The 13,697-nt window shown below is 34.8% G+C and overlaps 1 protein-coding gene across 34 annotated transcripts in view; it reads left to right on the forward strand.

The window, feature by feature from the left end:
- The window catches only part of EPB41L3 (erythrocyte membrane protein band 4.1 like 3), a 134,090-nt gene that overhangs the window by 88,251 nt on the left and 32,142 nt on the right, over window positions 1-13,697 (forward strand). For all 34 annotated transcript variants that reach the window (XM_087931133.1, XM_087931120.1, XM_026699369.2 and 31 more), the window contains 6 exons: window positions 4,344-4,448; window positions 4,987-5,029; window positions 9,379-9,454; window positions 10,678-10,896; window positions 11,195-11,282; window positions 12,880-13,032. In XM_087931133.1, coding sequence (XP_087787259.1) covers window positions 4,344-4,448; window positions 4,987-5,029; window positions 9,379-9,454; window positions 10,678-10,896; window positions 11,195-11,282; window positions 12,880-13,032 — 684 coding nt within the window. The remainder of the gene's footprint in view (window positions 1-4,343; window positions 4,449-4,986; window positions 5,030-9,378; window positions 9,455-10,677; window positions 10,897-11,194; window positions 11,283-12,879; window positions 13,033-13,697) is intronic.

Consider the following 13,697-nt stretch of genomic DNA (forward strand, 5'->3'; position numbering starts at 1 on the left):
GGCCTATAATTTGGCCTGAGAAGCCTTGCAGAGGCTTTTTCCAAGCCTCTGGGAGGCCGAAAAAGGCCTCAAACCAGCCAAAAAATCAGCTGAGAGGCACAGTGCAGGTAAGGGGGTGGGAGTGGGGATTGCGCGGGCATACGCAAGGGATGTGGGGAGGGGCGCGCATTGCATTCTGGGTGCTGGCATGTGAGCATGGGCATGCTGGTACGCTTGCAATTTTGGGCACAGGAGCCCAAAAAGGTTAGCTACCACTGCACTAAGCCATGATCTTTTAAAAGAGAATAATTGTTGTATAATGACAGAGAGTGAGGTACATATTGTTGATATTCCTTTATTGGAAATCTAATGTCTGAAGCTTTATTCCAAATAATAGTCATTACTGTTGCACTAAATAGCATTTCAGTGACATTATGAATCTAAATTTCATTGAAAAATGAACTACTTTTGTATCTTCGGCAAATTGCTCTTATTTGTACCTACTTACATATATCTAGACAAATGGTAGCAAGTAAAAATTATGTGTAATCTAAAGTAATCTAAACATTTTCTGTGAGGAGACAAAGGGAAAGATAGAGACAGCTTGGGTACTACAGTGGAAGAGTTTTAATGTAAGTGAAGAGATTACCATTCTCTGTTGTCACTTGAAGTGATTACTGAAAACCAGGGTTTTCTGTGAATAAGTCTGACAGCAAACAAGATAAACCTTCCTATGGGACCTAATGAGGTTCAATATTACTTTATTTCAGTGTATGGGATAATTAATGCCCATCCATACAGAGAAGAAGTCACGAGACAAAGGTTTTTTTAGAGAAGATCAGGAAGAAGGTTGCTCTTTTTTAGTGAGAACTTAACAAAAAGGATTATAAGTATATCATAAAAGTACAATAAAAAATAACCCACAGTATAGCAAACAACAACCATTATACATCAACATATAAATTTTAAGCCTTAAGTTTCAGAAAAATCCCATGTCAATAAATGTATAGTCCTGCTCACTTTAGAGTACATCAGAAGGACTGGATAGATGTTGAGGAAAATATTACATTCTGTCTGTGACTGTTCCTATTTTGCATTTTTCATGGGTGAACTTATGACATATAGGTGGGTACTTAAGGGAAATCACTCAAGAAAAAAACTAAAACATCTTTGGGGTATTACAATAAGAAGTTTGCCCAAATTGGTTTTTTTTTTTCAACCTGTGAACTTTTGCCTTGAGCCAGTTTGATGCCTCCAGTCCCTTTGTCTGCTATCTATGTTCCATGACTATTATGGCTTTGGCCTTTAACAGCTCATTTATCAGCATTTTCACAAGAGTTGTAAGTAATTCTCAGAGACAATCTGAATCATAGGGACCTTCAAAGTCTTCTAGTCCAATTTCTTGCCCTGATATCCATCTCAGACAATTGGAAACTCCAACAATGGAAAGCTCACAGCACCAACAACTTAGAGCACCAACAACTCAGACAGGCAAAGCTGTTTTACTTCTTAATAGTTCTCACAGAAACTCCTTCTTAATTTCTAGGTTGGATTTCACTATGACAAACTTCCTCCCATTGCTTCTTGTCCTATCCTCAGGTGCTATGGAAAATAAATTAACTCTTCTCTGTGACAGCCCTTCATCTCTTAGAACTGTGATGGCGAACCTAAGGCACGCGTGCCGGCATGCTGCCAGGAAGAGCCCCACTGCACGTGCATGCCACTGCCCGACAGCTGATTGTCGGGTATCTGGCATGCATGCGCGGGGGGGAAGGGGTGTGCGGGAGATGTGCGCGCATGCACAGAGATGCGTAGCATGCAGGGGGGTTGCGCACATGCGCAGAGATGCACGCAGGATCATGCATGCATGCACAGATGCGTGGCACATGGGGGTGTCTCACGCACATGCGCAGAGACTCGCAGTGCGCATGGGGAATCATGCATGCATAGAGGCGCTTGTCGCGCAGGGGGGGATCACACATTCCTTTCTGGGTGCTGGTGCGCAGGCAAGTGTGCACACAATTTTCAGCACTTGAGCCAAAAAAAGTTAGCCACCACTGTCTTAGAACACTCTTTATTTTTGTTAAGCTAAACCAGAGTTTCATTATAGGGGAAATGGGCAGAATAAAAATTTAATGAAACAAATAAAACTAGTTTCTTTAGCCATTCTTCATAGAGTTTAACCAACAGACTCCTTTGTAGCTCTTCTCTGCACTCTTTCTAGGACCTCAGCATCTTTTTTTGGATTGTGACTAGAACTGAACACAGTATTTAGCGTAGTATAAAGCAGTATTATCACTTCCCTTCCCTATATTGGTGCTATACTTTCCCCTTACGGACTACTGATATCAGCAGATCAGTCACTTTCTGTCTCCAGTTCTTAAATTCTTTAGATAGGGAAGAATAAATAAGCAGTTAAACAGATAACAGTAAGTCAAGAGGATCTTGTTTGACCTTTTGCACTCAAAAGTTCATTAGAATGGTGAATATTTAGATATGCATTAACAGGATCGTACTAAGCTTATTATGGGATGGTACCAGTTGCAGAGAAGCCATTGGGCAGGTACCAAAATATTAGTGATGTATCAAATTGCTGTAACCAATGAATGTAAGCCACCCAAAATCACCTCTAGGCAAGATGGGAAACATTCAAATCAAATAAATAAATCAAATAATCTGGATTAGCTGTTATTATTTGCTTGCATTTAATCCAGTGCTCCCTGGACATGTGAAACTTGCTTTTGATACAGGTTTAGATTTCTCAGCTTATTCATCATTCTCTTTTTAAGTTCCAAATTAGGTTTTATCTAATTTGTTATCTCATTTTAAATCACAATTGTCTCTGCATAAGCTTGTTTTAACTAAGTTAGCAGCAGTACTTGGATGCTTGTGTCTAAGCTTAATAAAAGAGTGCCAATTTGTTGTTAGCCGCAGTCAGAAGCTTGATAATGTTGTTTGTGCATTTGTGAAGTCAGTAATATTGTTGGCACAGTGATTAAAGTACAGTATGACTTTAGAGTCTGACTCTTTCCACCACGTGGACTTTGATCCTGACGGGCTCAAGGTTGACTCAGAGTTCCATTCTTCTGAGGTGTGTAAAATGAGGACGCAGACTGTTGGGGGCAATGCACAAATAATGCTTCTACATTGTAAACTGCTCAGAGAGTGCTATAAATCACTACATGGTGGAATAGAGGCCTAAAATGCTGTTGCTGTGGTATTGCTATGTTTGTTTTTTAAGTCCTCATTCTTTTGCTGGATAAGCTTTGCAGCAGCTGAACAAATGGCAGAGATGATAAAATATCAGCCTGCAGTAAAAATAATAAAAATGGAGATCTCCAGAAGAAGAAAACTAAAATAGATGAAGTAAAAGCAGAAGAGCTAGTTAAAAATTTAAAGATGTTTTAGAGGCATCTCTTAACAACAGCTGCTACCTCTTTTTACAATATATTGTAAAAAGGAGTGATGATACCTATTTGTCGTCAGTAACCATATATTTACTTAACAGATGTTTTTCAAAGTCAGGTAAATTAAGAGTGGAAAATACACTATGGAAACTATATAAACGTATTGTTTAATTATTAGATTATATTCTATTCAGTGGTGGTGTGCTACCGGTTCGGCCGAACCAGTAGTAAAAAAAGGCTCTGATGATCAGCTGAGAGCAGGAAGAAGAGAAAAACGCTGGATCGTCCCTCCCACCTGCCCCTGCACTTTTCTCTTCTTTATCTCTCAGCTGATTGGTGCTGCAGGCCTCAGCTGGTGTGTGGAAATCTGCCTTCATGCAGGGTCACCAAACCAGTAGTGGAACAGGTAGGATCCCACTGCTGATTGTATTCTCATATCTGCTATAAGTTTTTGAAAATAATTTTAATTTCTGCCTACTGATTTAGATTCTTAGAAAGTTCAGAACAAATAATGGAAGGATGCAGACAATTGGGAAGGTTAATATTGTGTACCAACAGTGTAGGACATGATTGTATTTCTCTATGAAGAATATATATTGCTGTTAAAGTGTAAAACAGCTGGATTTCATGGAACATTTAACTTAGAAACTAACTTCAGTTTTAAGGCGCAGACACATAATATTATTTGAATTGCATTTTCAGAAATGAAATGATAATAATATTTTCATAATATTGTTGCAGTATATAGCATCTTGAATTAGGATAAGTGATTTATATTAATATACGTCCCTCCAAATGAGAAATAAGTTTGTTTCCTGGAATAAATAAAAATATATTAAGCCTAATATTGCTTTAATGAGGTCTGCATTGTATGAAACATTATTTTTTTAAAAGCGTAGGATGTTCAAGGATAAAGGAAGCTTGAACCTCATTCTGAATTTTTTTCCCTGACTATAGAAACGCTCAAAGGGCCAGATTCTTTTTGACAAAGTATGTGAGCACCTGAACCTCCTGGAAAAAGATTATTTTGGACTCACTTACAGAGATATGGAAAATCAGAAGGTAAAATTAATCATTTATTGCAGGAAATCATGAGATAGCATGGGGTCAAATATATTTAATCCAAGAATAAGCAGCTATAGAATGAAACCAGTGCTTTGCTTAACAGTAGTTATAGCTGAACCCCTATAACAACTTAAGTAATACCCTCTGAAATATTCAAAGCAATTATTACATCTAATTTTGATATTTTTGAGACTTAAGGAAAACACACTTTTAGTGTTATGTATGTATGTTCTTGGTGAAAGTTTTAAAAAAGATATAGCCTTCCAGACAGTAACTGATTAGTATCTCATTCATTGTTTTTTTTTTACTTCCCCCCCTCAAAATTCCTATTACTTTGATAATTCTTCTAAGTTGGTCCAACATTCATTATTGAAATATTTATGAGGGGAGCTTAAGAAAGAAATCTGAACCTGAAGTACATTTACAGATGCCCAAACTTCTTGCAAACAATATTTGATTGAACATACAACTGCTTTTATTATAGTAGTTAAACTCAGAAAGTCCAAATTTAAATATTTAAATTGTTTCTTTTCAGAATTGGTTGGATCCAGCTAAGGAAATTAAAAAGCAGATCCGAAGTAAGTTTTGGTCTACATTTTTAAAAATACCATTTAATAATAACTCAGTAATAATGAAGATGAAGGTTGTAGTGATGATGTATTAAACTTGTATGCTGTCAACAACTCTCAACAATTCAATTAGTAAAATTGAAGATAAAGATAAAAGATGGCAAGGGCAATGAAGCAAGTGGTCTCATTCTTCGAAACAACAGCAGAGTAAAAACTATTTTGGATGGTTGGGGAAACCTCATTCCAGAAAGCAGACATTGTTACAGAGATGTGTTTCCACGGTTCCAGTAGATGAGTCTATAAATTGAAGGAGACTGGTCTGCACAAATTGGCTGAGTGGATACTGAGGAAAACAATAGGTACCACAAAGAAGCAAGTCATGTGCCATTTAGATAACTAGGAATAATTTTAAAACCTTGCATAAAATATTTGAAAATATTTAATATGAGATATTATTAGCATAGATATTAGTTTAAGATTAGTACTGTATTGTGCATATATGATGGTGGCAGTTGAGGAAAGAACTACAATATCGATTAAGTTCTAGAAAGATTATTATGATAGGTTTTATGGATCATGTCCCATTTTTGAAAGTTTATACAGTAATCCTCAGGTAAGTAACCATTCAAATTTACTATGGCATTGAAAAAGTAGTTTTACAGGTCCTCAAATTTGTGTCTTTATGGTCACATAATTATCATTTGTTATTTCTGAGCTTCATAGGCAGCTTCTGACAAAGTCTGAACAACCTTGCAGTAATTCACAGATCACAGTCATCTAATGTTGCATTTAATGACTATGGGTGATTTGCTTAATAACAGCAGCAGAAATGATGTAAGTTCAGCACGATCATGTGATGTTTCATTTAATAACCATGTCTTGCTTAGTGACAAGCTGTCAGTCCCAATTGTACTCATTAAGTGAGGACCACCTGTACAATATAAATAACACAATTTTTAAGGTGCCGTAAAATTTATTTTTGTTGCAAAAAATTAGTAGAACACTTACGGTGCTATATGTAGGAACTTGTGTAGAAACCAAGGAGGAGCGTCCTTGTAATTAAACCCAGCCTATCTTAGGAGAGACTGAAGCACCTCCCACTACTGGATGCTTTGAACAGCTCAGGAGAGAAACAAAGTTATATGTAGTGGAATAGAAACAATGTGTTGCTATATCTTTACAGTATGTGCACTTAATATGGGATTTAACTCTACCTTTGGGTTTGTTTATTTGGAAACGGGATTTTTTTAAATGCCGAAGATGTGATTGTTCTTTCAGTATCATGTAAAGGAAATGCTAATACTTATAGGTGATCTACAGCCATTTGTTCAATGAACTTAAAAACTGGGCTGAACAAATAGCATTTATGACCAGTCCTTGGAATTCTGGACATCCCAGCATCCCCACAGCAGCCATGTCCTCGCAATCTGGATGTTTGGCAATCTGTTCACACTTACAGCCAGTTACCAAGTGCCCCTGTCATCACATGATAACCATTTGCAACCTTCCAAAAATGGGAAAAGATTGGAGGGAGTGTACCCAGGGAGGAGAGAAGCATTAGATCCTAACCTGACAGCATGGTCTGTGCATACAAAAGTCATACACAGTATAATAGCAAAGTCCCATTTTTTCAAGCTATTTGTCCATCAAACCTAAAAGAAAATTATATTTTTTAGTGTCTTGCAACAATTTATATTTAATTCTTGGTGTTTTCCCTTGCTATGCAACAAACTTAGAAATATCTTTTTGCCATTGTTTAAATGGTTTATCATTCAGTACCAGTATTGTCTGAAATAAAATTAACATCCTAGGTAAATCATTAATCATTACCCATTAATGATGAGTTTGTCCCACTTCAATAAATCCTTTCTGTTATCATTCCATAACTTAATATAATTCTGAAACAACACAATTTATATAGTCTGTGGAATCACCAGATATTTAACTTGGGTCTCAATTTTGAAACCAATTTTTTTTCATCAAAGTCCATTGGTCATTTAAAATTTATCATCTAGAAGTCAATTAAAAATTTCTCATCAGAAAGGTTGAATTGTACCATTAAAGAGACTTTTATATGTCTTCACTTTTTTCTTGTACTTTCCATCTAAACATTGTTATTTGTGAAGATGATCTATCAAGATTAAACAAGCGACTTTATATATACAGTTACCCTGCCATTAATACTTGTGATTTAAGATTTTATTTATGAATGTAAAAGAATTTTAAATCAGAGTAATATCTAGGTTATCAAGTGAAAGAGGAAACATTTTCTATGTTTGAATACTGTCCAGATATAAGCATCAATGTTTACCTCAGTAAGATAGTTATTTTCAGGTAGAATTCAACTTTTGAGGCCTGCAGGGATAAATATTTGCTATCTTGATTTGTCTCCATTGGTACAATATGCATAAACAAGTGCATTTTGCAGTAAGCATTACCTATCAGAAATTAAAATAAAATTTCTGTTTTCATACAGGCTTACTTATAGCATGATGAAACTAGCAATACTTTTAAAATGTTAAGATTTCTATAAAGAAAAAGCTTCTGTGAGAAACAAAGTAATTATTTTGTTGGCATGACAAAAGCTACAGAGATATATTAAACTTTATGAGTTTATTGATTTAAAAACCCCCCGCTGACAAGCCACATAAGTCTGCTTGGTGGGCAGCACAGGGTACAGGCCTGATTTAAAGGATGGAATCTCTGTACAGAGAAAATAATATATGTTGCTCTTTCAGAATTTCCATAAGGCCTGTTCCATGAAGCATAACAATTGGCTAGCACCTAGGCTAATGGTGCTCTGCCCCTTTAAGACAGCTCAGTTGCCCAGCAGCTATAAAAGCAAAGCAGAAATAAACTGGGTGTGTTGTGGTGGAATGGTTTGTGTGTTGGTCATATTATGGGAAGGGAGATAATTTCTGTGACTCTGAAAATAAAGAATTGGAAGCAGCCTGGACCTAAGAGCAGGAATAGTCTACTACTAATATTAGGAGCAGTGATAGACCTGGGAAGAGTGTGGAAAGGAACTGAGACTACTACCCATTGGGTCTGCTTGTATGTGGGTTTCCTAGAGGCCAAGGAGGCTAGTGTGGTTTTTCTGAGGGTTTGGTAGCCCACTGAATTTGTATATAGCTAAAGGAACCTGTGACACAAGGCTTTAATAATAGAACCTGACTTACTTTCAACATCTGTATCTATCATTGCATATACAGTTAAACTAGAGTGCAGCAAACAGGGAAAGTATTAAAATGTGATTAAAAGACTTACTGATTGATGCTGTCAGAGCAGTACTTTCAGAATAAAATCCGAGGTCATACAACAGCTTTAAACAAAACAAAGCTGATATGGTGTATTTTGTAATTGGTAAAACAATGTGTGTTGCCATTCAAACTACCCTTTCAAGACCATGCACAAGAATACATAAAACCATCTAGGCCAACCTCCAAAAACAACCGGTGCTTCTAAAGTACAAAATACTTGGTTTTAAGAAGACAGTTTCGGGCATTTCAGCAATTCTTACAAATAGCAATCTAGCTTTTGTACAAAATTTGACTTCTGCCATCTTGCTGGAATAAAATAGCTATTGGTTTTTCAAATGCAGTGAAGGAACTAAATCATCGCTTAGTGACTGTTCTATACTATAGACATTGTGACCAATTTGGCTCAATTTTTGTACCTTGCAGTTCCTTGTGTATGCATATGAATTATAAATTAATGAGTCAGAGGAGAAATCTTTAAAAGGTCAAAATTTAGTTCATACAGGCTAACATTATTTATGAAATTCCAATTTTATGCTATTGAGAGCTTTCAACGCAGAAAAGAGCTCTTTATAAAATAATCACTGGATTCCATCCATATTCCAAATCATTCAGAGCTTTTCAAGGGACATTTCACATAGACTTTATTATGATAACCTTACTTGGAAGTCATTAGATCACAAATAACAAAGGACAGACCAAGAAAAAAGTAGGAAATAGTTGGCAAAATGAAACTGTTAAAAATCACCACATGAAATGTAAACGTTCAAACCACTTATGCTATACAAAGTATTCTTTTCCCATCAAGCATGCCCAATAACATCTCTTCTTTTTCTTTACAATTTCATTTATGCTAAAGTAGCATAAAGATGCTGATGGATGGTGTGTGTGTGTGTAGTTTCATTGGATTACGGATGTAGATTTTGAAGCTCTGCTGAATAAAACTCTCAGAAATAGGATGGAAATGGCTCTAAGAATTTTAAAGAACGGGAGAAATAAGCATCAGGGTTGAAAGTAATAACAATATCTACCTCAGTAAATATGGTAATTATAGTGAGTGCAGAAGACAAATAATCCCACTAATATTTTGTTGTATTTTAGGTGGTGCTTGGCATTTCTCGTTCAATGTTAAATTCTACCCTCCAGATCCTGCCCAACTTTCTGAAGATATTACAAGGTAGTTTATGCATTATCACTGAACAGAAATTATTTCTAAAAAAAATCATTATAGCCATAATTTGCTTATTAATAAATTGTCACCATAAGGTCAACTGATTTCAATCATTGCAGTATAAGGTTTCCTGCCTGAGCAAATGGTTGGAATATATGACTTGAACATACCTTTCAACTCTGTTATTCTGTTATTGAGCTGATAATAAGTAATGGAAAAGCTTTCATACTTATTAGGATGTTGTTACTTCATCTAACATTCTCTCCTGAATGAGGTTGAAATTTAGCCTCATTTCTAGGGGCTTATCTTAGAGTCACTCAAATTTATCCTTATTGCAGAGTTAGGAATTGCAAAGATCAGTTTTTGAGGCTTGATAACATTTTAAAATGTAGATTTCTCTTCTTCCTAATCCCATATATATTTTTAAAAAATACAATTCCGATATTTCTTGTTAATGAGCGCTTCCTAGCGTGGTGTATGTGGAAACCCAACTTGTTGTTTTAACCCTTTACATGGGGAATTATTGGGAGATATATTAAAGAGCTTATGGTAAGTTTCATTATTTTATTTATTTATATCCCACCTTTATTATTTTTATAAATAAGTCAGGGCAGCGAATATACCTAATAGTCCAGCCTGAATTGAACTGAAAGAGACTGGCCCAAAGTCACAGAACTGGGTTTTTTCATGCATAAGTTTGGACTAGACTCACATTTTCTTAGCTTCTAGACTGGTGCCTTAACCATTGGCTCCATCTCTCTTTCATTATCTAGGTTTTTATAATGGAGAACTCTTTATTGCAAAAATTTCTCAAAAAGATTCAGTTGAATAAATTCAGAATAGATCATTGCTGAAATTAATAGATGAAATTGTTTGCAAGCAATTGTTCATTTAGTTAATAATAGCTTAAAAAATAGAAATTGTCACTAGATCTTGCTGTGCCTTGCATAAGCAATAAAACTGTTGCTGCAAACAGCGTTTTAGCAATTGTGCATGTTTTTTGATACAGGGCAATTATTTTCGTTTCCAGATTGTGTGTATGTATCCATGGGTTATAAAGTGCTTTCGTCCCCCCAATATTCCTTCTTGCTGTTTTTTATGTCCACTATTGAAAATAGCAATGTGTTTTGTATAAATTGTATATTTGCTTATGAATGAGTGTATTTTTTAATGCTTCTGCTTAAATAGAGAAATGTTAATACGCTTTTTAAAATATAAATTTGTTGCAGGTATTATCTCTGCTTGCAGCTGCGAGATGACATTGTGTCTGGACGATTGCCATGTTCTTTTGTCACACTTGCACTATTAGGCTCCTATACAGTGCAGTCAGAGCTTGGAGATTATGATCCTGATGAATACGGGAGTGACTATGTCAGTGAATTCCGCTTTGCACCAAATCATACTAAAGAACTGGAAGATAAAGTAATAGAGCTTCATAAAAGCCATAGGTGAGACATGCAGAGGGAAACCATGTTTATAAATAATGGTTCTATGGAACATCCTGGTCTGCTTTGCTGTGCAAGTTGTCTTGACTCTAGTCATTCAAGTGCCTTAGTTTTAAAAACCAAAACAGTCTGCCTTAATACCTCCATTTAAAGCAAATCCCTTGGATACAACAAATTGCAACTCATCGACTTTGGCATATGCACAGGAGAACCTACATTTTGAAGAATTTTTTCTCCCGCATGAAACAACTTCACTTTCACTTGTTCTTATGTGGGTTTTTTTCATATTGATTAACTTTAGGGGAATGACACCTGCAGAAGCAGAAATGCACTTTCTGGAAAATGCCAAAAAACTGTCCATGTATGGAGTAGATCTACATCATGCCAAGGTACATATTGTATTCAGCAGTCTAATAATTCAACTTCTGCATAAGTCAGATAGTTCTTAGCAATCATAGATAGACCTTCTCTAAGGTGTTCTGCCTAGTTTGGCGCTTTCAATGGTGTACTTACTACCACTGTAATTGTGTCCATTCACCTTGTTTTTAGTTACCATCTTCTCGTTGCTTCTATCTTTTCCAGCATTACTAATTTCTTCAGGGAGCTGTCTCTTTGCGTAATGAGTTTTACATGAGTTTGACCGAGTATTTAAACAGAACTCAAATAAGAATAATGATACCATAAACAAAGCAAAACATTAATAAATCATAAGTTAAAAATCACAAAAACAAATCTTGGTAACACATTCCTCCCTTCCTTCTATTTTTCCACCAATGCTAACCACTACCTAAAAATTTATATTGTATTTTGCACTTTAAAATAGTACTATTGAGCCTTGACTTTTATACCTTGAATGAGAAATCTGATTGATTTAGCAATAACAATAGCACTTAGAATTATATACCGCTTCTTGGTGTTTTACAGCACTCTAAGTGATTTACAGAGTCAGCATATTTTCCCCAACATTCTAGGTCACCACAGCCAATTTTCAGGCCTAAAACAGGATTAGAACTCACAGTCTCCTGGGTTAGTTTGATGTCTTAACTACTGGACCAAACTGGCTATTTTTTGTCAATTTATAATTGCTTAAGAAGTTTAAAAAGTGTTGGATCATATCAGTATTCCAGTATCATTCTGAATAAAATATTTTCTAAAATGAGCTAGGTGCATAATAGATTTCAAAATGTCTTCAGACAGTATGCAGGCAAATACATACATTAAGAGTGAAAAACAACCTTAACTTTTATCTTTTGTTAATTGTCTTTAACAAATATAAGTTAAATAGGCATCTTTGGGCAAATAACTATTCAGCAAAAATTTTGGCCACTTCGGCTATCAAAAAATTCTGAAAGTAATGCAATTAGGTCTTTCTAAAGAACATATGAACATCAAAATTGGGATCATTGAGGCCGGCATGATAGTCTAAAGACATAATTAAACGTAAGAATTATATTGAAAATTTGTTTTCTTTTTCAAAGGGATATTAAAATAACAGTTTTGGTCCCCTCTCTTCCAAGTATACAGTAGTTTACTAGCTAATAACCAAAAGGAAGTAGCAGTTGGAAAGAAGCAGGAAAACAATTAATTTTATATAATTTAAATATTTGTTACTACATATTATTATATGTTTAATAATTATCTTTTTCCCCTAGGAAGGGTTTCGTACATACCATTTACCATATAAACAAATTGTGATTTCTTCATTAAACATAGAGATGTTTAATGTTTCCTCTGGGAATTCTCTATATGTTTTTGACTACATGCTAAATTAAGAGTGTGGTATTTAATTTACACAGTCTCATAGGATGTCAATAAACTTTATTCTATCTAGCTGACGATATAGATAGCAAAGAATTGTATAACATTTTAGTTAATTTTGTTTTCTTATGTGCTTTCTTAAATTTATGAAAAGGATAAAAATGAAATATCATAGCTGATAAATAACTCTTGGAATTGATGTTAGATTTTAAAAAAAATGTTTTTCAGGATTCTGAAGGAGTTGAAATCATGTTAGGTGTTTGTGCAAGTGGTCTCTTGATTTATCGAGACAGACTCAGAATAAACAGATTTGCTTGGCCTAAGGTTCTCAAAATTTCATATAAGAGGAATAACTTCTACATCAAAATTCGACCAGGGGAAGTAAGTAAAATTGAATGAAATTGTTTCTTATGTTTGTCTTGTTTTACATTTTCATTTATCAAAATATAGTTTATCAAAATATAAAGAGAAATTTTTAAAAAACTAATAGAAAACTAGGAGGAGGAAGAGGGAAAAGGAAAGAAAAAGGCACTAACTTCCAATTTTCTTTAGCACAGAAAATAACAACATTATAACCTCAACTTTTTACTTTTATATAACAGTATATATATACTAGCTATTTCTGTAACAACAAACCTATATGTAATTAGTACAATCAAAATCAAGGTTTCTTTTTTTTTTCATTGCAAACACAGGAAGCAATTTCTAAATAGAAACAAGGTTAAATATATTCTCTTCTTTAGATAAAAGAATCAATTGGACTATCTCTGCTTCTTCTTGCTGTGGGGAATAATATATGCTTTTGTTTACTCATTAGTCTTTATCATAATTTATATTAAGAGAATCCACTATATAAATTGCAATATTTTAACCCTAAATGGAGAAAATGCTTTTTCTAGTTTTTATATTTTACTCACAATAAAAATACTCAAATATTATATATGAAGGAGGGGAAACCCCTTCATTTTAATACAAAACTTACATTAGCACTTTGTCATGTTTCATATGTCTACATATTGAATTGTCAGTCCTGAAGCAGACCTAAC

The sequence above is a fragment of the Pseudonaja textilis genome, chromosome 3 (genome assembly GCF_049901715.1).
Source record: "Pseudonaja textilis isolate UNSWEBS1 chromosome 3, rPseTex1.2, whole genome shotgun sequence".
In the NCBI taxonomy this organism is placed as follows: Eukaryota; Metazoa; Chordata; class Lepidosauria; order Squamata; family Elapidae; genus Pseudonaja; species Pseudonaja textilis.